This window comes from Arabidopsis lyrata (assembly GCF_000004255.2).
Source record: "Arabidopsis lyrata subsp. lyrata unplaced genomic scaffold ARALYscaffold_1, whole genome shotgun sequence".
Lineage (NCBI taxonomy): Eukaryota > Viridiplantae > Streptophyta > Magnoliopsida > Brassicales > Brassicaceae > Arabidopsis > Arabidopsis lyrata.
The window spans coordinates 2,426,229-2,452,659 of NW_003302555.1; the positions used below are offsets into that span (position 1 = coordinate 2,426,229).

At 39.2% G+C, this 26,431-nt stretch overlaps 7 protein-coding genes across 10 annotated transcripts; 3 read left to right on the plus strand and 4 right to left on the minus strand.

The window, feature by feature from the left end:
• Positions 1-131: 131 nt before the first annotated feature.
• Positions 132-4,715, minus strand: LOC9328417 (pentatricopeptide repeat-containing protein At1g06710, mitochondrial). Of its 3 annotated transcripts, none has more exons than XM_021012932.1 (6): positions 1,638-4,715; positions 1,194-1,386; positions 1,035-1,098; positions 835-898; positions 491-755; positions 132-403 (listed from the first exon to the last, which is right to left on the minus strand). In XM_021012932.1, the coding sequence occupies exons 1-2, from the start codon at positions 4,587-4,589 to the stop codon at positions 1,342-1,344; spliced, it is 2,997 nt and encodes a 998-aa protein (XP_020868591.1). In that variant the 5' UTR covers positions 4,590-4,715; the 3' UTR covers positions 132-403; positions 491-755; positions 835-898; positions 1,035-1,098; positions 1,194-1,341. The 3 variants fall into 3 exon arrangements, with proteins under 3 accessions (XP_020868591.1, XP_020868592.1, XP_002892355.2); XM_021012933.1 differs by having other exon boundaries at positions 835-901; XM_002892309.2 differs by lacking the exon at positions 835-898.
• A 122-nt stretch (positions 4,716-4,837) lies between these two features.
• On the minus strand, positions 4,838-11,577 carry LOC9328418 (ribosome biogenesis protein bms1). Its single transcript, XM_021012931.1, has 17 exons — positions 11,269-11,577; positions 11,049-11,195; positions 10,859-10,949; positions 10,635-10,753; positions 10,268-10,458; positions 9,969-10,179; positions 9,233-9,473; positions 8,548-9,018; positions 8,188-8,387; positions 7,747-8,096; positions 7,320-7,413; positions 7,024-7,242; positions 6,616-6,855; positions 5,955-6,164; positions 5,625-5,873; positions 5,329-5,532; positions 4,838-5,236 (listed from the first exon to the last, which is right to left on the minus strand). The coding sequence occupies exons 1-17, from the start codon at positions 11,398-11,400 to the stop codon at positions 5,075-5,077; spliced, it is 3,531 nt and encodes a 1,176-aa protein (XP_020868590.1). The 5' UTR covers positions 11,401-11,577; the 3' UTR covers positions 4,838-5,074.
• A 59-nt stretch (positions 11,578-11,636) lies between these two features.
• Positions 11,637-14,498, plus strand: LOC9328419 (5-dehydro-2-deoxygluconokinase). The gene is made up of 5 exons (XM_002889569.2): positions 11,637-12,125; positions 12,384-12,631; positions 13,108-13,399; positions 13,481-13,633; positions 13,775-14,498. The coding sequence occupies exons 1-5, from the start codon at positions 11,739-11,741 to the stop codon at positions 14,165-14,167; spliced, it is 1,473 nt and encodes a 490-aa protein (XP_002889615.1). The 5' UTR covers positions 11,637-11,738; the 3' UTR covers positions 14,168-14,498.
• A 118-nt stretch (positions 14,499-14,616) lies between these two features.
• LOC110224943 lies at positions 14,617-17,780 on the plus strand. Its single transcript, XM_021012935.1, has 2 exons — positions 14,617-15,131; positions 15,369-17,780. The coding sequence occupies exon 2, from the start codon at positions 15,442-15,444 to the stop codon at positions 17,608-17,610; it is 2,169 nt and encodes a 722-aa protein (XP_020868594.1). The 5' UTR covers positions 14,617-15,131; positions 15,369-15,441; the 3' UTR covers positions 17,611-17,780.
• A 134-nt stretch (positions 17,781-17,914) lies between these two features.
• Positions 17,915-20,746, plus strand: LOC9325680. Of its 2 annotated transcripts, XM_002889570.2 has the most exons (9): positions 17,930-18,141; positions 18,216-18,401; positions 18,493-18,716; positions 18,801-18,862; positions 18,951-19,172; positions 19,270-19,390; positions 19,474-19,796; positions 19,891-20,035; positions 20,248-20,508. In XM_002889570.2, exons 1-9 carry the CDS (start codon positions 17,961-17,963, stop codon positions 20,506-20,508), a joined length of 1,725 nt encoding a protein of 574 aa, XP_002889616.2. In that variant the 5' UTR covers positions 17,930-17,960. The 2 variants fall into 2 exon arrangements, with proteins under 2 accessions (XP_020868595.1, XP_002889616.2); XM_021012936.1 differs by having other exon boundaries at positions 17,915-18,141; positions 18,493-18,862; positions 20,248-20,746.
• LOC9325681 (histone H1.1) lies at positions 20,689-21,947 on the minus strand. The gene is made up of 2 exons (XM_002892311.2): positions 21,599-21,947; positions 20,689-21,510 (listed from the first exon to the last, which is right to left on the minus strand). Exons 1-2 carry the CDS (start codon positions 21,800-21,802, stop codon positions 20,878-20,880), a joined length of 837 nt encoding a protein of 278 aa, XP_002892357.1. The 5' UTR covers positions 21,803-21,947; the 3' UTR covers positions 20,689-20,877.
• Positions 21,948-23,056: 1,109 nt separating this feature from the next.
• LOC9328420 (E3 ubiquitin protein ligase DRIP1) lies at positions 23,057-26,366 on the minus strand. Its single transcript, XM_002892312.2, has 7 exons — positions 25,927-26,366; positions 25,440-25,539; positions 24,736-25,060; positions 24,141-24,568; positions 23,980-24,030; positions 23,752-23,824; positions 23,057-23,594 (listed from the first exon to the last, which is right to left on the minus strand). The coding sequence occupies exons 1-7, from the start codon at positions 26,033-26,035 to the stop codon at positions 23,358-23,360; spliced, it is 1,323 nt and encodes a 440-aa protein (XP_002892358.1). The 5' UTR covers positions 26,036-26,366; the 3' UTR covers positions 23,057-23,357.
• Positions 26,367-26,431: the final 65 nt, after the last annotated feature.

Here is a 26,431-nt window from a genome sequence, read left to right on the forward strand (position 1 = left end):
CATATTTATATTTATAAATTAAAATATTGGTGAATCATAATATTAAATCCAAGCAACTGTAAAGTGTTCCAATGGCAGAAACCAAAGCATAAACATATAATCCAAAAGAAGCCAGACATAAACAGAGGGGAAGATCTCATGATTAATTTATTAAACAAAAACAAGGGATACATTATTATTATACATTGATCTTCAGGGGTAAATTAGTAATTTTACGAAGATCTCTGTTAATCTCATATATATGTACTACTAAAATCCCGTATAATAATGTGATACAAGTACATGAACAAAAGACAAGCACTGGCTGGCTTTAGCCTTCAGGCTAGGCGGATGATATCCTGACAGCTTATTGGGGCTTCATTCATCAGCTAGTGTTGTCAGGCTATGTGTAATAGCAACCAAACTGTTTCAAGCAAAAAAAACCAGGTCCTGGTTAGGATCCAGACTATATTCGCACAAGCTTTTGATGATTTTTGTCACCATATTTTACCTGGAAAACTATCGTCATGTGTACCCACCTCTATATGGACTGTCTTCTCAGGTAAACAACTACACAAAACGATGAGTGTCCCAATCTACTTACCTTGTGTCTTCCGACAGAACTGGATTCTCAAGCTAAATTTATCCAGGTAGTTTGTTAATGTTTTGAGATCTTCTGGCCCCTGAATATAATATCACCTCAGAAACAAATACTGTGATCTGAGAGAGAAGCTGGGCTCTGCATATCTGATGCATAAGAGATGATTATGGGAAAACTGCAAGAAAATGTGAAAAGAGAAATGCCTTTAGATATAAAATACACAGCATACATAGTTCGATAGAATTTACTCTTACACGTTTTAAACTCTTTACTCATTTATGGGGTTCCCTCATATGCTCCAATGTGGAACTTAGGAGACTGCTGCCATTATAATCAGTGAGAACTTTTATCAAGGACTCAAGAGCTAAAACTATTGGCTTGACCAATCATTAAAGCAGGAAATCTATTGGTCTTTTGGTAAAGATCTTACATACTCTACCAAAGTTATGCTTACCTATATTCAACTCTGTTGAGAGTCTTTAGAAGTATAATTTTAGACATCATGTACAAAGCAGAAACTGCATACATAAACATATGCATGTCACAAATTCAGAGGAAAAAGACACGAATCTAAGTAAATTCTGACTATGTGATCTAAAACCAATGAACTTACATAGAATTTTGGTCCAAAAAACCAATATGCCTCATGTATTATCCATAGCTTTCAACCTTCGAAACTTTCAGGGTTTGACTAGGATGCTCAACATCAGATGCACCTAGTAGCTGAGAAAATCAGAACTAGACATCAGAAACCAATATGCCTAAGTCCCATCAGATGTTTTCTTTTCTTCTATCCACTGAATTTCCTGCAAAATTGAGACAATTTAGCAATGAAATACCAGATACAAGTACCAATCTGCATTACAGTTCACAATGATGGAGAGAAATATATAAACAATATAAACTACCACGTGTAAATGCCTTTTTTTCCACTATATAATTAGCTCTAGTCGAATAAACATAGTTTCAAGAGAACATCACAAAGAAATAAAGCTTGACAAACATTAACGATTACTGCAGTTTCCAAACTCAGAAGAAAGAGTCAAAGAGGACAAACCATATGAGATATGAAATCTAGAAGCAAGAGTGCTTCACTGATCTTGCTGTTTCGGAAAAGTCCCTTGATGAGACTACAAAATGTTTGCATCTCCGGAATGACACCTTTCTTTGACATTTCTGAGAACAACCGAAAAGCCTTGTCCACTTTATTAGCAAGGCAAAGGCTTTCAATTAATGAATTATATGTGCTACTGTAGTCGACCAACGTGGCTGAAAATGTTGCAACCTCTTCAAGAAGCCTAAGAGCCATTTCCAGCCTTTGAGCTTTAATAAGATTATCAACCAAAAGCCTATATAAAGAAAGAAAAGGGGCAGTATCATCCTGGCCTATCTCATCAAGAAGCCCTAGAGACTCTATGAACTCTTTATTGAATCCTTCAATGACTTTGCGATATCCGGCTGCGTGCGTAGGCCAATGTGTCTGTTTCATTTCTTCTAGAAGATTGTGGGCCACATCCAGTGCACCATTTTTGCAACAATGATCTATCAAGACCCTATAAGTAACATAATTTGGAGCAACACCTTTGGAACCCATTCGCTCTAAGAGCTCAAGGCATGTTTCTATTTTACCAATCCTTCCAAATCCATCAATCATCGCTGTATATGTCACAACATTGGGCTGACACCCTTTTTCTTCCATCATTTGCATAAGCTTATAAGCTTCATCAGTTTTACCAACCTTGCATAAGCCATCAATCATCTCAGTGTATATAACCACATTGGGCGCACAGGAATTCTCAAGCATCTTAGACAATACTTTTGAGGCTAAATCTTGGCGCTTGACTTTGAAATAACGATCAATTAGAGAACTGTAAGTATACAAGGTTGCGGGGAATCCATGCTCAGACATCTCAGCTTTCACTTCTTGTGCTTCGTCTAGTTTCCCAACCTTACAGAGTCCATCGATGAGAGCATCATATACAATCTGATTTGGTTCACAACCTTCCATAGACATAGCATCCAACAACTTACGAGCTTCTTCGACCCTATGCAACTTGCAGAAACCATCCAGTAAAGCTCCATATATAACTACATTTGGCCTCTCGCTGTTGTCATCATCATACTGCTTAAAGTACATATCTACATCTGGGACATCTTTGCTGCCACACATTCTTTCAAAAATCTGACAAGCTTTCTCCATTTGTCCAGCTTTGCAATGGCCATCAATTAAGGCAGAATATGTAACAATATTAGGGAGACACCCTTCAGACAGCATCGTTTCAAACAGCTCATTTGCATAACTGACCTTCTTAGCCTTAAGATAAGCATGGATAAGAGCGGTATATGTGACGACGTTAGGTGTACAACCAACCTCTCTCATTTCATTGAACCACTTACGAGCCTGTTCAATTAGACCAGCTTTACAGAAACTATCTACCATAATAGTATACGTGTAGACATCAGCAACAAGGCCACCCCTTTTCATTTCTTCAAATAACAGAAACGCCAACTCCATTTTCGAAGCATTACATAAATAACCAAGGACTTTGGAATAGGTACTGGTATCTGGTATAAAACCCTGACCTATCATTTCACGGATAACACTAAATGCCTTTTCATATTTCCCAGCACTACAAAGACACCGTGTGAAGCTGCTGACATTAATCTTATTCAGAACAACCCCTGTAGCAAGCATTTCACTATAAGCTTTCTCAGCTAATTCCAACAGATGACAACTAAGGGAGTCTTTGTCACCACAAATACTCCCAATCAATATATTGTAGACAACATATCCTGGCGTGTGACCACATTTAACCATTTTCTTTAGCAATTTGTATGCATATGAATGATCTCCTGATGTGCAATAAGCATGTACAAGAGAATTAAAAATCTTGGGACTTGGATAACAACCTTCCATCATCATCATATTAAGCACCCTTTTACACCTACCCAGCTGTTTTTTGTTCAGGCATCCACACAGCAAAGTTGAATATGTTACAACATTTGGAAGGCAGGAAGTAGCTCGCATCCTATTCAGGAAATCCATAGCCTCTTCAAAAAGCGATGCTTCACACAGACCAGATATCAGTTTTGTATAAAAGACAGTATCAGGCACAAAATTTTCCGTTTCCATCAATGTTAGAGCTTCCCTCCACTTTCCTACTTTACAGAGAGAGTAAGCATAGCATCTAAGCGTAAAACCATCCATCCTAAGATTTGCAAGGGACATTTCTCGATGGACCAACGAAGCAGAGTCCAAACAATCAGCCTTGAGAAATGCCTGAATCAAACAATTATAAGTAGATCTCGAAGGTCTAAACCTAAAATCCTTGAGCCTCCCTAACTCCTCAAGTGCAATGCTAAATGACCCACTCCTACAATATTTCCTTACCAACACATTGAGAAATTCCCCAAACACTTCCTTATCATCATCTCTAATCTGTTGCAGGAGTTCTTCGGGAACTTTTTCGTCATCATCGCGTACAATAAGGTCTACCAAAGCGTTATACACAGGTGATGTATGCTTATAACCTATCTGCCTACCTGCCCAAACGAAGAAACTGATAACAGCAGAAGGTCTTTCTATCAAACGCAACACCTCAATCACTAAACTCTCACTCAACTTCTCTCTAAATTGCCTAAGAAACTTCTGGGATTTGCTCCCAAACACATCATCGCCACCAGAAACAGCATCTGCAATGGCTCTAGCATCAATAGAGGATTGAGTAATAATGGGCACTACTTGGTGAAGATCAACATTTCCAGAGTCCAAAAGAGAATCGTGCAAAAAGGAGTACTCTTTAGTCAAATCCACAACTTCCCGCGACTCAATGGGGGAGAAGGGATCGTCGAAACCAAACATTTCATCGGGCGGAGGAGTGGACATAAACCTAGTCGTGAGATAACGGCTACAGGTGAAAACTCTGTGGAGAAGAGATAAATTGGTGGAGAAAGGAATCAAAGGATGGTGTGAACGAGAAAGAAGACATCTTACGACTGTTTTGTTCATAGCTAACCGATAGAGAGAATTTAGGGTTTAGGGTTTATACGAAGAAGAAGATGAACAAGGGGAAGAAGATGTTCCCACCCATTCCCTTGTCAGCTTTTTACCAGTTTTGTTTAATTACAATTTTTAACATTTATTAGCAAATTCTATTCACATGATTAATCTGTTTTTGCTTCCTTCTCATACAAATAATTCGAGGTCCGAATTTATTTCCATTTCACAACACACAAGTAACTACGTAACAGGCAACATTTGTAAAAGAAGCATTTAAACCCAATTATTTGGTGCACAAAGCTTAGTAATAATTAGACTAACCAAGCAAAGTTGCAGTCTAAGAGTATTTCCAAAATTTTGGGGATCATCCCAGAAATGGTGAAAATTGTGAAACAACTCTCAGTAGAAAGAAGAATCTCTCAGTGAAACATGAAAACAAAACTTTTAGTATCACAGTTGAAATAACTTGGAATGAAGCAAAACTCAGGTATTCATTAATCTTGGCTTCTTCTCGTCTTCTTTTTTTGTTTATCTTCCTCACGATATCTGTCACGTCTCTCCTCTCTCCTCCGTTTCTTATTTATTTCCTCATTCTTAGCTTTCTCTGCTTCATACTCTTTCCTCTTCTTCTGATCCGTTACCTTTTTCTTCTTCATCTGCATTTTTATTTCTCCATCAAGTCAGAGACATGATCAATCAAAGATTATGCTGCATCATATAGCACATGCTATTAGTTTTTAAACATTACCTTGTAATTTTGCAGCAGCTGGAATTGCTGGATGATAGCATGCTCTTTTCTTTCTTTCGGTTCCATTATAACTGCTCTTTTATCATCTACTGATGCTCTTTTCCGCTTTGGTATATCTTTGGGTTTCGATGTAAACGGTAAATCTTTTTGTAGACTCTTTGGAATCTTTAGTGGATAGAACTTCTTTGGCTTTCTTTCAATTGGCTGCAAAATGTTACACAAACGAGAAAAATTAGTGAGATCGGCGATCCTTGCTTCCCCACCTATACAATGCTACCGCATTTTATGGGCTTTACCTTGTAGAGTGAATCCTTATTCACTGGAACAGGAATATTCAGCTCTCTACGGAGTTCGACAAAGGTTTTCATCCCATTCCAGGTCTTATCACGGGGTTGCAAGGCTGTCGTTAGAGGATTGTAAAATTGTGGAACTTCCACTGTAGTCCAAGCCCTTAAGAAGACCATGTCGCTCATATGGATTTGATCTTCAAAGGTACACCTCGCTATCCCTTCTTCAGCCTTGTTATCAAGCATGTTTTTTCCAGCCTGACGAAAGGAGCTTGTTAGAAAATCGGAGAGCCAACAAATCTGGAAAAAGTAGGAATTACAAGGAGATCAAAAGCATACCTTTTTAACTTGTCCTCTAATGCCACTAACTGTCCGGACAGATGAACCTTCAAATCGAGCTATTTCTAGGTCAGAAGTGAACATGTCTTTGATAAATGCAGTCTTTTTCTTGATCTTGCAGGGAGTCCCAACCATCTTGATTTTCTTTACAATACGGGCCTGGTGATTAAACTCAAGAACTACAGATGTCGCTGTTATCCTAAATCCTGCCTGAAGCACACACCAGGAGAGCTACTCAGCGGGAGAAGAATACAACAGATCTACCCAGAGCAACAACCAATAAATTCTCCTTTCATGATATGTGGGCCATTAAGGGTTTCTAACTAAAAGAAAAATATTTGACCACTAATGGATGAACAGTTGCATGATATCGCAACACTAAACAATGGAGCAGAATGGACTGATATGTGTGCTAAATCCTGCTCCAACAATATGGAAGCATGATTGTCATTTTAGTTTGTGACAACGACTATAGGAGGAAGAAAGCATCTTCTATTTTTTCTCACATGCAAGTTTCAAAATTTCAAAACACCAAGTATGCATACGATTATTCACTATTGGTCAGTCCTAAACTCACACTTCGATTTACCAAAGATAGATTCTCTATCACAAAAGTTCAAACACACTCCAAGGTAAAGTTCAGCGTAGTGCATTCACATACCTGATTGTTTGACAGGTTCTGGAAAGCGACAAAGCCGGTGTTGGGTGGGACAAGAGGACCCCAGAACGTAGCAAGGCAGTGCATGTGTTCTGGAGTATACTTGAGCATTCGATGCCTGCCATTGCGATCTTCAATGGCATATACAGGCATAGTCTGATAGCGTCTCCATCCGATAGACACAATAATAGGATCTCTTGTCTTTAGTACTTTCTTATGCCACCTATGTCTCTTCAACCGGGCCTGAGTACAAGGATAAATATGATACAATAAGCATCTTTCAAATAAAGGATCATGTTTCAACTACCTTTATATAAGAAAAAGATATTTCATCTTTTAAGATGAAATGAGCAGTGTGCCCAATTGGACTTTCTTTTGGGTCAGAAGAAAAGAAAATCGTTGTAGCCTTACCTGCATATATCCAACATTGTCCTCGCCGAAACCAATACCTCCAACCAGAATTGGATGACAAGGATCAAAGAACTCAACCATCTCATAAGGAACATTGTGAATTTCCAGCCTCAAGTATGTTCCAGTCCGGAATCCCGCTAACTCAATTCGAGTTTCCTCGTCAAGATCATTGTATTCTAACTCATTCCTCTGTTTTATAATTTCAAGCTCTTCCTTCAACTGCAAAGCAAATAGAGTGAGTTTTAAAACAGTGGATAGATTAGATACCTTAGCTGCCTGCAGCAAAATCTACTTACTTTATCAACGTATCCAGGTTCATTGGCTTGACTACGAGGATTGTTCCCATCACCTTTATCATTGTCATCCTCCTCTAACTCGGATTTATTGCTTGTACAACGAAGTTAAGGTTGAACCAAAAGCAACTTGCCAAAATGCAAATTGACATGATAGCATAAAACCAAATATGACATATAAGACATGCAGAGGTAGAATATCTAAACAGCAACCATGAACTCACTGACCAGAGCGATATATGAACTTACAACTTAGTGACCCATTTGATTGACTAAGCTATAATTTTTCACCATATTTTCATGTGAGTTGTTTCAGAGAATAATAAACACAGACAGCAGTAGACAACTTAATTGCCTAACACAGAGATGAATCAGCAAATGATATCGTGCCTAGATAAGTTAAATGATGTCATTCGGGTAAAAAGGATATTCTGCATCAAACTTTGCTCGACGAGCCAGCTTTTTTAGCCTACGCTCAACGACTTCTGCATCTTCATCTTCATTTTCATTTGCACCCGATTCCATGTTAACATGGCTTTTATGCTTCTCTCCCGTCTCTAGATCCTCAAAATCACCATAAAGTTCATCATCTTCTCCCTCACCGCCAGTACCTAAATTTTTGTCTCTCAGAGCAGCTTTTGACCAATCACCAGTGGTAAATCGATCACGAATGCTCTCACAGACTTCTTTCTCTTTCCAATTCTTTAGGTAACCATAATTCACAAATTTAGAACAATCCTCTGAGTTGACATATCCCACATCCCATTCACCACCCAGATTCTGGATTTATATGAAAAAATAACGATTGAGATATTCCTTTCCAAGAGCAAGAAAGGATCACCAAATTTTGTACAGACTTGAGATGACAAACCTTGCTTTGTTCTCCTTTTGGCTTAAAGAAGTCTTCATCATCACTTTCTTCATCATCACTAATGTCATGGTTCTCATTTATCAAGGGAGTAGCTGATGATCCCGATGCTCCATACACAATCTGCATCAAGTTGGGGTTCTTCTTTCTGGCTTTCTCCTTCAAGGGTGCTTTCCATTTTGATATGTTACCAAAGTCCTTATCTGACAGGCCATGTAAGGTAAATGTTTAGGAATGAACAAAATCTCAAAAGGGAAAGGACAATGTACTTTCTCAATAAAATCTAAAACCTTCTCATAGAAGCCCCATAACTATCAGGACATCATCTATACAAAAATAAATTCAAACATAGAATTAATATACCATCTATCTGATAATCCCCTGCCTCATCATCTGGCGAATCGGAAGCAAAGTCATCTCCACCATCTTCAACTTCATTTTTGTCCGATTCAACATCGTCTGCTTCCTTAAAACCGTATATATTTGGGTCATATGAGTCCAATTCAACATCATCTGCTTCCTCAAAATCATCTTCATTTAAGTCCTGCTTGAAGATAGCTTTCCTCCTCAACCTTCCACCATGAATCTCAGTTTCCTGCTTGATTTCACTGTCATTACCTACTACATCCTCCTCATCATCGCCAGATTGAGACTCACTGTCAGAACCTTCCGGTAAGGATTGATACGCATCTTCAGCCTTAAGTTTTGTTTCTGAACTGGCACTAGTCTTTTTGCCAAAAATGTTAATGAATGTCTTATCCAGTTTCTCATCAACAGAATACTTTGTGTTCTGCAACGACTTTACCAAATCTTCACCAACATCTCTGCCCTTTCCTGCCAAGAGAAAAAATGTCACAATCAGAGATGCTAGAGCTACAAAAAGTGAGCAAAAACTATTGGTTTTCTATCATGGAGAATGATGTAAACCAAATTCTAAATATGTAGAAATTTTTTAAACATGAAATGAGCAAGACACTCAAAAGAGACTACTGCAGTTACATACAGAACAAGTATATGACAATAAAACTTGGAAAACCCCATAAATAACCTTTATTAGTAGGTTCTCCCTTTCCATCGTCAGTTTTAGAGTACTGAACTTGGTGATCATTTATGTTGATGTAAACAGCATCTTTGTCATATAAAAGATCTCCAATCCCGGACATAGGAGCATAGAAAAGCTTATCCCTGTCCCTCAGCCCTTTTCTCTTGCCAGCTGAAGGTAAAGAACAAGGATCAGGTAAAGCAGTCACCCCAGCTACACTGTAGTCGCCAACTCCAGCAATATGAACCTGATCATCATAAGAAATTATATCAGATGCATGTTAAACATGAAAGAGAGGTAAACTGTAACAGCTAAGATACCATTTTGCACACAAAATCGTTCAATTAGATATAGAAGCAAAGACAAATTCAGGTACAACACAGAAGTCAGAAGGTATACAAATTTATGCTCCTCCTCTTAGAACTTCATTCGATAAGAGAACTAGCTACGGGTTACTTTCGGTTACTATGATGCAATAACTAGTTCTAAAAATATTTCGAGAACTAAAAATAACTAGTTCTAAGAATCTATGGACAATACCAGTAAGGAAGACCGTATATATAACATCAAATTGACATCAAATCAGCTCATCTCTAGGCTCAATTTTAAAATTGGTCTTTTCCCAAAATATTGAGTACTTATGCGCCACATACTGCTAAGCAAACAAGTGGGTCAAGAATTCAGGCCATAGAAAAAGGCTAAGATGAACCAGAGTATCTAAGAACAGTGATGACATACATACCTTCATCCCTTTTTTGAAGTTACAGCCACGTAGGTAACCATACAAAGTGATATTTCTATCACATTTCTTATCCATCTGAACGTTCTCAGGAGGGGTAACATCTTCAAGGCGATCAGCCAACACATATGGATGTGATGTTCGCCATGTCAAAGGCTGAGGTGTGATAATGGATACAAAGCGGGCGAGGTTGTGAACTTCACGTGGCGAATACCTAGCAATAAAAGATAAATCAAAGGTGAACCTCAAACGCTCCTTGCACATGTCATCCATGTTGGTGAAGTACCAATACAGATACTTACTTCCCATGAATGAGACCAGATAAATAGAACAATTTAGCTCCACTATATATTTCGGTCCAAAACCGATGCTTGAGATGGTGTTTAGTATTCCTCAGCTTCTTTACATTGTTGAACTTATCAAGGTGAGTGAGGACACCCATAACTTTAGGAAATCCATGCACTTGCATAATATTGAGGAATTCAAAGGTTTCCTGAGGGTCAAACAGATTAAAAGACAGTTCACGTATCAAACCTTAGTTGTTTATCACAAAAAAGGCCCAACAGTGATCTTGTATATATAATAAAGATTCTTCACAAAACCAAATAACATGATGAAAAAGAAAACGGGATGGCAAAAGGAGAAAGCTGCAGAAAAATGGTCTCTCACCATCTCAAAACCATAACTCCCGTCTACAACAAGTAGGGCTAGATCAGCAACCTTTGCACAATCCACCATGGCATTGACCTCATTCGGGCACTCCACAAATTGAAACCTTTTATGTTTACCTAAAACCATGACCAGCCAAAAAATGAGATTAGGAATAAAAAATTCACGGTACATACAAGAAAAAAAGAAAAGAAGAAGAAGCAATAAACAATGCAGCACAGAACCTTGTACAATGGTAATAGGTCCTCGAACCTCCGGTACATTCTGTTTTGTAAAATCCTTCACAAGAGACTTAATCACGAGAGACTTTCCAACCTAGAGGAACAAAATCAGAGTGGAAAGAAACAATCAAAACTTGTGAGAAAATAACCAAAACCGAGAGTGAAAACGCAACATCAGTCTAAAACACAGTACTCCTGGGGGGCCTTGAACGACGACGACGAAAGGAGGAGCTTCGCCAAAAGTACGGTCAATTTTCGGAAGATGAAGTCGTTTTTGATCCTTCTCCGCAGCGCGAGATTTTGATCGCTGCGCCCTGCGAGCCGATTTAACACCAAACGCCTGCAGAACCAAGTAAAATCAACAAAATAACTCTCAAAAGACATTGACATAGAGAGGACAAGTAGTTACTCACCTTAAAGTTTGGCGTCTTGTTAACCGTGATTCCACGCTTCTTCTTATCTTGTTCAGATTTCTTCCTCGCGGTAGGACCTGATTTGGGAGTCCTGTGTGACCTGTGAGACGGCATCAGTTCGTCGGCGGCCATGGCTTGCAGTGAGCTCTAAACGATGAACAACTTGGTGTCCGCCGTCGACAAGTATAATCAGGTAAAGATGAAAAACCCTTTCTTTATAAAACCTCCAATTTTTAATTTCAAGGCGGTTTAAATAACCGGTTCGGTTTAATTTGACATTCTAATTTCACTCCGGTTTAGCTTACCACAGAACAGAAGCCTTCCTTCCTTCTTCCTCAAATGGTGAAGAAGAAAAAGAATCTCATTTCAAGAAGATTGAAGACGAAGAAGAGAGGAGAAGCTGAGAGAGAGCGACGACGCAAATTCAAAATCAAGTCTCTTTCTTCTTCTTTCTTTCTGGGTTTTTCTGAATGTATCACCACGCTTTTTCCCTAAAATTCCACTCCTTCTCTCCTCACTATGCGTTATCACTCTCCAATTTCTCCACCCAAAGCCCTAATCCTCTCCTCCCTAATTTCCCGCCATTCGCTAGAGTTCCGAATGTGAGCAGCTCTGTTTTCCTCCGCTGCCGGAGCAGCGCCGCTGATGTATTTCCGGTTAGATACGCCAATGGCTCCTCCTCCATCGGCTCTCTCGGGGATACTGGAGGTATCGTGGTGGCCGAGAAACCTATCGATGTCGCAACCTTGGGTAATCTCTGCGTCGACATTGTTCTCAGTGTTCACGAATTGCCCCCTCCTTCTCGTGAAGAACGCAAGGCCCTCATGGACGAACTCTCTCTTTCTCCCCCAGATAAGGTTTGGATTCTAAATGTTGACCTTAACTGCTTCTTGGTGTTTCAATGGTGATAATCAAGCATTATACGTATTCTTTGTTCTGCCTAAGTTCGGGTTGATAGAAAGAACTTCTTAGCTCAATCTCTTTGATGAGGAAATTGAACCTTTGTTTCCGCTCGTTTCAATTGAATTAGGGTTAGAGTATTGTTGAGTCATTGTTTTTATTCTTTCTGATCCTGATGTTAATAGTGAATTTTGTGTTCCCTGTTTTGCTTATAGAAATACTGGGAAGCAGGTGGCAACTGTAACATGGCTATAGCTGCTGCTAGATTGGGGCTTCATTGTGTTGCTATTGGTCATGTGGGGGATGAAATCTACGGTGAGTTTCTTCTAGATGTGCTTCATGAGGAAGGAATAGGGACGGTTGCATTGGATAGAGGAACAAATGCCAAAGATACCAGCTCATTCTGTGAAACTCTCATTTGCTGGGTTCTTGTGGATCCTTTGCAGAGGCATGGGTTTTGTAGGTACTGCTTTTTACCATGCCAAAACTTAATAATATCTATGGTAGAGGTTGTTTATGTGGGATAACAATTGCTAATGGTATATAGTGAATGCATCATCTCATTGATGTACAGTGATGGGTTTCTAGAAATGGAAGATTTCTTTGATAGAGCTTTTTCGGAAACCAAAGTGTAGCCATAGGAGATTTTCAGTCGGAGAGCCATAGTTTTCTTAATGCTATATGTTTAGAAAGATACGGCTTTCTTGTTTCTCATAGTGAGACAAACGCTAGAGGGTGATATTTCATACTTGCCTCCAATGCCATTTCCTAGTTCTTTGAGTTCTTATGTCCCATTTTATTTCTAATTCTGTTGTCTTTTTGTGAAATTCTTATGGGTAATATTGTTGTATTTACTTCGAATCCTGATTATTCGTTTTAAGCTCCTTAAATTGTATTACTATAGGATACTTATTCTCTCTAGTTGTTTCTCTTTTTTAGTCGAGCTGATTTCAAGGAGGAACCTGCTTTCAGTTGGATCACTGACCTATCTGATGAAGTAAAGATGGCAATCAGACAGTCAAAAGTTCTTTTCTGCAATGGTTATGACTTTGACGATTTCAGCCCTAGTTTTATAATGTCAACAATAGATTACGCTTCCAAAGTTGGGACAGCTATCTTCTTCGATCCTGGACCACGGGGAAAGAGTCTTTCCAAGGGAACTCCTGATGAGCGTCGAGCACTTTCTCACTTCTTAAGAATGAGTGATGTTCTTCTTCTAACATCTGAGGAGGTACATTGCACCTCTCTCCATAATGTTGAAAAATTCTCCACTGGGTCAAATTATTGTTGACCTGTTTAATGAATTACCTAGGCGGAGGCTCTAACTGGCATCAGGAACCCTGTAAAAGCAGGACAAGAAATTCTGAGGAATGGAAAGGGAACGAAATGGGTGATTGTAAAGATGGGCGCAAAGGGTTCAATTCTAGTGACGAAATCTAGTGTCTCAGTGGCACCTGCGTTTAAGGTACTTGCTTACAGATCATATATATCGTTCATTTTGGCATTCACATCAAGGTGCTGAAAATTGAATTTTTATGTATGTATCATAGAGTAAGTTTGTGTTGTGATCTAATTTTCTTTCCGAAAACATCATCATCATCATCAGGTGGAAGTGGTTGACACTGTTGGATGTGGAGACAGTTTTGTTGCAGCAATTGCATTAGGTTATATACGAAACATGCCGCTTGTTAATACCTTAACAATTGCAAATGCGGTTGGAGCAGCAACTGCAATGGGTTGTGGAGCAGGTAGAAATGTTGCAAAAAGGCATCAAGTGGTGGATCTGATGAAGGCCTCGAAGCTGAATGATGAAGAGATGTTTTTCGAACAACTCCTGGCTGAAAATTCAGAATCTCCTAGAATCAATCTGCTCTCGAAAGGGATGATAAAGGATGGGAGCAACAAGCAGCAGATAGAAACAATCTCTATGGAAAAAGTGGTTTCTGAATTGCTTGCAGAGCTTGAACGTGGGAGGTGTTGTGTGAAGGCTTCATCTTGATTCATTTGAAACAAAATCGCCTGACACATAAATTTTCTTTGGCGGCGTGATTTTGATGGCTCTCAAGGATTTGCATAGAGACTTGTAAACCAGAAGATAAACCAGGGTAATGATGAAGATTTTTGTTTCAGCAGACTCTTATTAGTGGATGAAGAAATATCAGGTAAATGATTGGTTGGCAATATTTTTTTCTTTGGGAGATACGAAAGAGAAGGTGATTTTACAATATTAGTGATAATAGGGGGTTCACATAAAGAGAAGTTTGGTACTAGTATTTTCTGTTTGTCTTGTTGTTGTTTAAAGTCGTTAAAATGCGAATTTTTGGTCGGGATTTTGTGGAAGTTAGTTTATTGCCCTCAAAAATTAACTAGCGTGTGGAAGGCGCATAGTGATTGTAGTCAAATGTCTCTGTGACGGTGCGTGTTGAAATCTCAACTCGTCACACGTAAAACGGTGTTTATAAGCATTAGGAAGAGAAAGAAGCAAACTTGAGATTTTTAATTCAATCCGAGGAGTTTGTGTTAATTCGCCAATCACCATAGGTCATCATTGTAGACGCGTCGAAGTCATTAACACAAACAAGAATATCTTTGACTAATCAATCAGTAACTAATAAGTAAATTAGGGGTTGGGCTGGGCCAATGTATGCGACCTCGAATAAAGTAAATAAATATCCTAGGCGATTATACCAATGAGATGCTATTTCCAACTTCGGCGACGGATCTGAAATGACTAAAATACCCTTAAACCACAGAGTTACCTTTTTAACCAGATGGTTGGTATGTATCAACCTCGTCGCCTCTTCTTCTCCTCTCCTTAGTCCAGAATAAATTTTTGTTTCCCCTTGAAACAGTTAAACCCTACACTGAATTTCTTACCCGCCAAATTACTTCTCTTTCAATGCGTCTACTCGTTTCTTCAATTGAGTTTCCATGGATTTAGATTCTACTCAAAATTTTCTATTGTAAGTTTCAAAATCCTCCCTTTCTTTTTTGGTTGTTTGCTTCCCTGCAGTTTTATTCTGTTTCTTATATTCGAAAGCATTGGATTTTGGGCTTGTTTATATTCTATAGTATGCGCTTGCATGATCAAGTTTGTGAATTTTCGAATTGGGTTTGTTTTGGCTAATCCTCCTTATAGGTTTAATCACTTTGATGATGTTTGGTCTCCTCCATTCATGCATTGTCTTTTACTTTGACAGGTAATTAAGTGAGTGTCAGGATCTCCTGTGAACATCAGATTAGATTCTGCATTGTTTTCTTTTTGTTATTGGAATGGCAAACGACGAGCTGGTGAAGTCTGAGAACCGTGATTTCTCTTTTAGGCAGGATCATTTTACGGGTATTCGACCCAACTATGAACTCTTCTTCGGTCATGACTACAATTCCGCCTTCGAACAGCTACTCGATATCAACCTCCAGATTGGTGCCTCCTATGAGGGAAATGAGGTCTGGAACCACCTCCAGAAACACAATGTGAACGATGGAACGAAAGAAGAGGCATGTTTAGATGTAAACCAAAATGATGGCTATCTCTCTTTTCCTGATAATGATGACTCTGGAACTTCTGAGATTGATAAATCAATTGTACCTGGAGCCACGGGCGCTATCCAAAAGCAAGAGTCTCAAGATATCGATGATAACTTAGAGTTGGAGGTGAGTCAAAGCATCGAGTTTTCTCAGAAACCTGTCATGGCTTCTCCTAGCCCTCAATGCTGGTCTACTGACCATGAAATGGTCGTTGGTATGGAATTTTCTGATGCCAATGCTTGTAGGAGAGCAATTAAAAATGCAGCAATTTCTCTACGTTTTGAGATGCGGACGATTAAATCTGACAAGACTCGCTTCACCGCAAAGTGCAACAGCAAGGGTTGCCCATGGAGGATTCACTGCGCCAAAGTTTCTAATGCGCCAACTTTTACAATAAGGACTATTCACGGGAGTCATACTTGTGGTGGGATTTCACATCTTGGTCATCAGCAAGCTTCAGTCCAGTGGGTTGCTGATGTTGTGGCAGAAAAGCTTAAAGAAAATCCGCATTTCAAACCTAAGGAGATACTAGAGGAAATTTATCGAATTCATGGAATTTCACTGTCTTACAAGCAGGCCTGGAGGGGGAAAGAGCGTATTATGGCTACTCTTCGTGGGTCATTTGAAGAAGAATATCGCCTTCTTCCCCAATACTGTGATGAAATCAGAAGGTCTAATCCCGGGAGCGTCGCTGTGGTTCATGTGAATCCGATCGATGGGTGCTTTGAACACTTGTTTATTTCTTTCCAAGCATCAATCTCTGGTTTCTTAAATGCTTGCCGGCCTCTTATTGCACTGGACAGTACTCTTTTAAAGAGCAAATATCCAGGGACGTTGTTACTTGCCACTGGATTTGATGGAGATGGAGCTGTATTTCCTTTGGCATTCGCTATTGTTAATGAAGAGAACGATAGCAACTGGCATCGGTTTCTCTCCGAGCTTCGTAATATTCTAGATGTTAACTCTGAGAATATGCCAAAGCTTACCATATTGTCCAGCGGAGAGAGACCCGTTGCTGATGGGGTAGAGGCTAATTTCCCAACAGCATTTCATGGCTTTTGTGTCCATTATCTCACAGAACGGTTGCAAAGGGAATTTCAAAGCTCTGTTCTGGTGGACCTTTTTTGGGAGGCTGCACATTGTCTCAGTGTTCTCGATTTCAAATCAAAAATCAATAAGATCGAGCAGATATCCCCGGAAGCTTCCTTATGGATCCAAAACTTCTCTCCTGCTCGATGGGCATCTTCATACTCCGAAGGAACAAGGTTTGGACGTTTAACTGCAAATGTTATTACCGAGTCACTCAGCAACTGGATTGAAGATACCACAGGTCTTCCTATAATCCAAATGATGGAGTGTATCCACCGCCATTTGATAAATGTGTTGAAAGAACGCCGTGAAACGAGCTCACATTGGTCTGATGTGCTTGTTCCTTCTGCCGAGAGACAAATGCTTGCTGCTAAAGAACAATCTGGTGTTCACCGAGTTTACAGAGCAAACGAAACAGAATTTGAAGTCATGACTCATGAAGGAAATGTCGTTGTAAATCTGGAAAACCGTTCGTGTTTATGCGGCCGGTGGCAGGTTTATGGTTTGCCATGTAGCCACGCCGTTGGAGCTATCTTGTCTTGCAAAGAGGACGTTTATATATACACAGAGAGTTGTTTCACTGTAGAGAATTACAGAAGAGCTTATGCAGAAACTGTAGAGCCAATATCAGACAAAGGTCAGTGGAAAGGAAATGATTCAGAGAGAGATAGCGAAGATGTAATAAAAACACCAAAGGCTATGAGAGTTGCTCCTAGGAAGAGGAGAATTAGGGCAGAGGATCGTGACCGTGTGAGGCGTGTGGTTCATTGTGGTCGGTGTAATCAGACCGGCCATTTCAGAACAACTTGCACTGCTCCTATGTAATGTAACAGTAGTAGTATTTGCGGGGTTTTTTAGGTTTTAGGAGATTTTTTGGTAGAGGATTTGCTCTCAGTAGTTCGAAATTATAAGTTGCTACTATGGTTTTAGACTTTTAGGTAAATGTAGCATGCTACTTCCTTTTTCGACATGAAATTGATCAACTTTTAATTTGAGGAAATTTCTCAATGACTGAAAAAAATTATTGGGTCGAATCTGATAATCTTTTACTATCCTTACCTGAGATACCGGACACCTAAAATTTGGTACTTGATTTTGCATACACCTATAATTAGAGTTTCCCAAGGCCAATTTTTATCTCCTCAGCTACTTTTAGTACCGTAGGACTAAATTGGATGGTGGTAACGAAGTCAGATTCCTTAATCTTCGCCACAGATTACGGAAAACGAAAACACAATGAAGACTCAAGAAACAACAACAACAACAATGGTGACGACGAACAATCTGAGTTTCATCAAAACACACTCCAATTGATCCTTACGAATCCCACTAATCAATCCATCGTCATGCAGAGAGGTGAAGTTTTTGATAAAAATATATTCTTAATTACTCGTGATCTTGTGAAACTGAATGTGTTGTTGTTTTGACAGAATATTCCGGCAACAGAACTTCGACTTACTCGCAGATATTGGTGGTTTCATCGATAGGTTTGATGATAGCAGCCGCAGTGCATTACCGCCTGCGGAGGATACGTGACTCCAAAATCATCCCTCGTCTCAGATTATCTCACAAACACAAAGGCCATGAGAAACTCGAGAGATTCTCTCATTACGTCGGTAAAGACATCTAAACACATTGATGAGCAAGCAATGCCTTGGATCATAAGTTAATGCTTTTTCTTTTTTTCCAATTTACGTGGAAGCGTAGCAAGGCAAATGGGATTCAAGGACAGAAGAGAGTGTCCAAATCTCTGCAAGTTAGCAGCAGAATACATAAGCAAATCTGAATGTTGTGAAGAAGATATTTACAGCTTTTTCTCTGAAGAGCCTGATGCTGATACCCTCTTCATTAAGCTTGTTGAGGAGTTTGAAAGATGCATTCTCAGCTACTTTGCGTTTCACTGGAGCCACGCCGATCTCATGATTAGTCAGGTTTGTCTGAAAAGAAAAAACCATTCTCCTGTTATAACACATTTTAGACCAAAACATTCAATGTTCATAATATATGAATCTCAGATATTGAGCGCGGATGCTGAGCCAAAGAGGAAGCTGAAGCAAATTGTGATGGCAGCTACAAGGTAAGAAACAAAGAAACAGAAACAGGATTTGTGTGTGTTCTGTTTTAGGGATTTATGAATAATTGATTTTGTGTGTATATGTATATAGGGAGCAGAGGATTAAGAGGGTGACTAAGAACTTAAAAGTGGCAAGAGTGTTCAACACTTTGGTAGAAGAAATGAAAGCAATGGGGCTCGCGTCTGCTGATGACTCGCAGTGTACAGAAGTTATGGCACCTGTGGCTCACAAAGACCGAAGTCCGGTTCTGCTCCTCATGGGTGGTGGGATGGGTGCAGGAAAAAGCACTGTTCTTAAGGACATACTCAAAGAGTAACTAAACATCTCATTATATAATTACCACTTCTACTACTAAACATATATATCTATGTAGCTGAAGCTAACCAGATGATGTTCAAAATGGATTCAGAGCATTCTGGGCAGGAGCAGACTCTGTGGTGATTGAAGCTGATGCTTTCAAAGAATCTGATGTCATTTACAGAGCCTTAAGCTCTCGTGGCCATGTCGATATGATCCAGACAGCTGAATTGGTAAGACATGATGATCAAATTCTTCAAGAACCTGTTAAGTGAATCAAAAGATTGATTTTAAGGTTGAAAATTGGTGTGAATAGGTTCACCAGTCATCTACAGATGCAGCTTCATCCCTGCTAGTGACGGCTCTGAATGAAGGGAGGGATGTGATAATGGATGGGACACTCTCGTGGGTACCTTTTGTGGTGCAGACAATAACAATGGCGAGAAACGTGCACCGTCACCATTACAGAATGGGAGCTGGATACAAGGTTGGTGATGATGGAGTTATCACAGAGAACTATTGGGAACGGATTGGTGAAAGGCAACAGCTTCAAGAGGATGGTCGTAGGAGAAAACCGTATAGAATAGAACTAGTTGGAGTTGTATGCGATGCATATTTAGCAGTAATAAGAGGCATTAGGTGAGTACAAGCACCATCTTATCTATCTATCATATCAATCTATCTTTCAAGTATGTCTCTTTAACTTGAAGAGTGTTTTTGGCTGAGATTATAGGAGAGCCATCATGTGCAGAAGAGCAGTTAGGGTGAGATCACAGCTGAGATCTCACAAACGGTTTGCGGAAGCATTTCCTACATATTGCAGCCTTGTCGACAATGCTAGGCTCTACTGCACCAACGCACTGGAAGGCTCTCCAAAGGTTAGTGTTGAGATTGGAACCGATAAACTCGTACTTTTATTCAAAGCACAAAATAACTTAACCAATTAAACAAGAGAAGTCTCTAACTCTCGACCAATGCCTAAGCCAAGGTCCTAGACCAATTGAACTCATTCACATAGGTCTCCAATAACCTGCACCACCCCTAGGCTAGGTGAGAAAATACTAATAGGTGAAGTGTGATTGTGACACAGCTGATAGGTTGGAAAGAAAAGGAAAAGACGTTGCTAGTGGATACAGAAGAGATAGACTGTTTGAAACGAGTAGGAGGGTTAAACGAGAACGCAGACTCCATTTACGAGCTTTATAGACAACCCAATCCTGCTTGTGAAACTGGATCAATCTGGAAAGACATTGTTCTTTCACCTTCAAGGTTTAACATTCAACAGGAACTAAAATACTCCATTCAGAAAGTTGAAAGCTCTAAACAACTTCTCAACAACACCAAAAGCTGAAGAGGTCAAGGTAGAAAACGAGAGCAGAGTCAACAAAGAAAGAACATAACTTGTTGATTGTATAACTTCAATGTTGTTGTTACTTATATACAATGTTAGGAGTAAAAGTTTGTTGATTGTATATCGTCCAATGTTTAGTATAACTCAACAAGGAACAGTAGTAACCTGAAACAAATTAGCTGCAAAGAAACTCGATTTTGCTTCATTGATGAAATCTATATATGATTTTTAAGGGATAGAGACCAAAGGAACTGTGAATTACAAGAACACTGAAAAGAAGAAAAGCAAACAAGTCACTTAAAAGGATCATTGAATTATACAAGACTAACCAACTATCGTTAACCCTTCTTCTACCTACAACCCCTAATTTTACTTCTTCACCCTAGAAGAAGCCCTCTTTGCTGGAGACTTCACCGTCTTTGGCTTCACAACCTTCTTCACCGGAGTCTTCTTCTTCGTGGCCACCGTAGCAACTTTCTTTTTCGCAGCAACAGCTTTCTTCGCCGGCGATGTTACCTTGGCCGTTTTGGCTGCCTTGGCTGGTCTACCCTTAGCCTTGGGCTTCGTATCCACAGCTTTCCTCTTAGGTGCAGCAGCAGTGGCACGAGGAACAACCTTAGCCTTAGCCTTGGCAGTCACTTTCTTAGCAGCAGCTGTCTTAGGTTTAACGGCTGATGATTTCTTCGCTTTGGAAGCCGCTGCGACCTTTCCCTTGGGCTTAGTAACCGCCACAGCCGCCGCCGGTTTCTTCTTCGCAGGAGCAGATGTCGTCGCCGCCGCCGCCGCCTTAGGGGATGAAGCTTTAGCCGACGCCGATGGGAGTTTAAACGAGGCTTTGACCTTGACAAGCTTCCCAGAAGCAACAAGTCTCTTCAGATTGAGAAGCAAGAGCTTTCTGAATGTTGGAGGAAGCTCCTTACGCTTCTCCTCGATGAACTTCTGAATCGCGTATTGGCTAGATCCAGTTCTCTCCTTCAACGTAACAATCGCGTCCTTAATCATCTGAAATCACAACAACAACAAAAATCGCAAAATCAATCTCTAATCTGAATATCTAAATCCGGCAAAAGAAACGCAAATCTGATTTTACCTCTTCGTAAGTAGGATGAGATGAAACAGTTCTCTTCTTCGGAGCGGCAGCAACAGTCTTCTTCTCCTTCACTTCCTTAACTTTCTTCGTCTTTCGTCCCTTCGCTGCAGGCTTCTTCTTCTCGACTGCCGCATCCGTCACCGTCGCATCCTCAGCGGCGGTTCCGTCGATCGTAGCAGCGTTCTCTAACTCCACCTCTGACATCGTCTTCGGAACTTAAGATCGGAAAATTTGATTGCTAGAAAACGTAAATGTAATTTCGAAAGTGATTATGAGGATTGTGAAGAGTTCATCGGAAACGTCCGATTTATATAGTTAGATGTGTATTAGACGGCAATTCATATCTGGCTTCTGATTGGTTGAAACAATGATACGCGGATCGCTATTGTTTTCCCAGGTTTGAATATTAATCGTTGGATCAAACTTTATCAACGGCTTACAAAGAAGGAGTGTGGATGGTGGGATGAGTGAGTTAGTGGATGTGGATTAGATGCTTTGGGGCATATTTGTTGTGCTTTTAGACTCGATTCATTTTATTATAACTCGTTATATACTTGATGAAATTCGTTTTTGCTTTCTGCATTCTGTAGAAAATTCTGTGAGGTTTCTTTTGATTATCTAACCGTGAAAAATGGATTACTGTGCAATGAGATATTTTGTTATTAAGCAAGATATGTCAAAACTTTTGTTTTTTCTTGCTAGTATTACAGTATATTTGGTATTTCGAATAATGCAAAAGAGAAGTTCGATGAAAATTATGTTGATATAAAACTTAACTAATCAAGGAGTGGACCGAACCATTAAACGTGGAATTTCAATTACATTTTGACACAAAATCATTTGATTGAATACTACCTAAGATGACCATCTTCTAGAATATGTTGCACACTACTTGTTCATGTGTGATGTGTCTATGTTAAAATAATCCGGATTAAAGATAAATTCAAATATTGGGATTTACTAGTTCAAGTATGTGATCAACTAATCTAAATTGATAGTGGAATATGTGTATAACTTTACTTTTGTTATGATGCATAGAGTTACATTTCTTATGAGCAACACATGTACATGGGCATCTAGTCTAGGTTATATACATAGACTAATTCACTCATCATTGATTTTTCTCTTCTTTTGAATATCCTATGTAAAACATGAATTAAAAGAATGTATTAAAATCCACACTTGTAACATGTTTTAACATCATAACAATTTGAGATATCAATATGTTAGTCATATATGTTTGGAATAAAGCATGATGGTTGTCACGACATAACGGTTCTCACGGTAACACAAATTAGTGATAATGAATTCCATTTTCTTTGTCAGATAAGTATAATATGTCGTTAATTTGGTAGTTTTCCTGTCTCCATATAGGTCATCAAAGTTCTACATTCGTCATCCATTGTCAACACTTGAACAGTAGTTCTTGGAAAATATATACGTTCCATAAAAATGATGTAGTACCCAAATAAATGCATAGACATCAATCTAAAACATCTAAAACTACAACACTTGATTAGAAAGTGACAACAACATTACATGCAAGTCCAGAGAGGGCACATAGTAGAAGAAGAGAAAGAACAGAAAAAAAAAAAAACAAATTTTGTATTGTCTTGAACGGAAAAGCCTCTCATGAGTTTATATTTCGTTTATATAAAAAAAATTACTACTAATTTCACAACTCATTCGACCGCTCCTGCAGTTGTAGTAATGTCCTCTCTTGTAATGCTTTGAGAGATTCCATAAAGAGAAAAATAGATTACCCTGTCTCCACAGAATCTTCTTCTGCAACAACAAGAGTCTTTATAGTCCTTTTACTTGTTGCACTCTCTGGTAGCTTCCGAGCATAGTCAAGCACCATCATAAAATCCTTTGCGGAGGAACCTATCGATGCAGCAAACCGTTGGTGCTTTGAACTTTTCTGCAGCCATAGATCCACTACTTTGTGAAGCGTCAGAGTCGGGATCACTGCTTCTCCCATACATCTTACCTCTATCTGAACACAAACCATAAATATGTCAATTTTTGATCAACCAAACATCTAAGATCATACTTCCTGTTAGCTTTAAAGAACTGACAAGATCCATTAGCCAGCTTCCATTATATTCAAACTCAATCCTCTATCGTGTCATAGTGCATATAAAGACCCTTACCTCAGTTTCACTCTCGAGATCTAGCTTCCTCATGAGGTACTTTTGGATGAAAGAAACTGGAATATTTCCATCCCTGTCACGGAATGAGACACTAGATTATCTTCCCCAACAAAAGAATTCCTCATAATAGAAAATTGAGGGACTACGAAATTCAGAGTTACGATGTAAGATGCAGCAACAACACAGAATATATAAAACAAAGAATATCTAAACTGGTATGAAACCTACCTTATTCTCAAAAAATTTGCTGGAACTTGAGGTAAAGAAGTTCCTCCTTCCCTGTAACCAGTAAGCCATTGTCAATATACCAAGAGAATATAAACAAAATGAAGAAAGAGAAGAAGTATCATGGAAAGAAATAGTTTGAGATATGAGAGCAAAAATCTCACTGATCACTGGACGCCACAAGTGAGAACCAAACGGGACCATTTCTCCTCTCCTGTTTTGCACTTGACTCATCTGGTTGTGGCAAATTTCTTGAATCGCCTAAAGTGGTGGCAGACCTTTTGCGTTGAGCTGTACGCATTCTTTTCGGAGTAGTAGTTTCTGATGTTGTAGGATCACCATTACTCTTTTCATCCTCACGTTTACATTTTCTTTTTTTATCCTTAGTTTTGGTTTTACTCCCTTGAAATTGATTGTGAGATGCATTCGCGTGCTCAGATTTTGAGCCTGACCCTTGAGAAGCAGAAGACTTCAAGGGCTTAGTCCTATTTGCCACTTCAACAAGAAAATTTAAAGGTTTCCAATCCAATTTGGAATCCCAGGGTTCATCACCATCCTTGTTTTCTTTATTGGAGAAGGACTCTTTACATGACTGCAAAAAACATGATAAAACCTAAATGAATGGAAGACCAATAACACTATCCAAAGTTTACTGACTATTACTTTCATGCTAAAATATAAAAAAAAATTTGTAACCACCAAAGCTTGTCAGAGATAAAATTAAGTCATTACGAGAAAGTAGAGTATTTCAGTGACCACCTTCTTTAAGTGCCTTTTATTCTGAGTGAATTTGTTAAGAGTGTCGGGTGAGCTTGTGCCCTCTAGAAGCTCATCCCCAGAAGATTCTTCTTTCTTCACACGTCTCTCAGCCAAAGAGCCATTACGTAACTCTTTTCTTGTTGCCGCTTTAGTTCTTCTTCCCGTTGTTCCAGCTTGTGCTGACAACCTAGGTGTGCTCACAACCAAAGACGATATAGATCTCTCCTTCCTCTTTGCCAGTACAGACGCAATTCCAGGAGCTTTCACTTTTCTTCGTTTTAGAGGAAAGATTTTGGCCCTTAAGTCTTGCAAATTGTGGTCAGGCCTAAAACCATGCATAAAAATGGCTCCTTAATTACATTTAAATCAACAACAAATCTTCCATCAGTTCAATAAAGAGTAAGAAAAAAGGAAAGTACAAAAGAGATTCCATACTTAAATTCAATTTAGATTCTCCTACAACACCCTATAAATGGTTTGTCTCATGGATAGCATTGTGCTAAGAGTTTTAAATGAGCATAACTGATAAGACAACCTTCTTAACCAAATGATTTTGTCCTGAGAAGATACCATTTACACGAGGAAAAAATCGAAAAAGGCACAGTTTCACATAAATTGAATAAGGAGGAAATCAATTTATGAATGCTTGAACCAAATTTTGATGAGAAATGGTGGAGCTGAAATACAGGAGAAGATTAGGTTACCTCAGCTTCTCCAATGGGGTGCCACCGAGGTCGATATTGCACACGGGACAAGTCTCTATCTCATCCTCTGTGATCTTTTCATAGATGCATTTCCTACAAACTGCGTAGGAAAGTAATCTCAGAAGTTATTTACAACATTCCAGTAGATAGCAAGTAAACAAGATGATGATTTGTATTAAATTTCATAATTGGCATAACAAACACAAATTGAATTGCATACTAGTAAGATGCTGAAACCCACAAGGAAACTATAGATGAAATGCTGAATCCAACTAACAATATACAGACGAAGAAGGAGAAATTGAAGCAGTCAAAATTGCATATTTTTGGTCAACAAAAACTATTCATTGAGCCGCTTTCAATTGTACCGATAAAGGACAAGACGAAGGAATTTTGAATCCTAGGCTATAATCATCCAAATTGAGAAGAAATTAAAGCCAATGTCAGGGAAATTCGAAACATTTGGTGGGTTAGAAGAGGAACTGACATGTGTGAAGGCACTCGGAGATAGTGGTGGCGTCACGGAGGATATTGTCGCAGAGAGGGCAGCTAAAGCATGCCCTCATCGTCTCCTTCTTCACCTTAATCATCACCATCTTTCTCTCTATCTGTTGGGCTCACACGTGCTTATCCCCAAAACTGCATGAGAACGAAAACGGCGAAGATGTGTCGTCTCTTTCGCTCGGTCGCTGGTGATCTGAGGAATAGATGTTATGGTGGAAGAATTGACGTACGATTCGGACAAGAAGGGCCGTCGTCGTCTATTATAATTTTAAGAGACGCGATGTGTCACTTCTTTATTTTATTGGAACAAGGGTTTTTTGTGTTCTCGTCGACAAGAAAACGAGCGCTTAAAGGCGTTTTTTTCTTTCTTTTCTTTGTGTTATTTATGGGAAAACTAGGTCAAATATTTTACTTTTTTTTGGTTAATCTAATTAGGAAAAAATTTTGAATGACATAGATTTCCTTTTGACTTTTTTGGTGAGAAATTG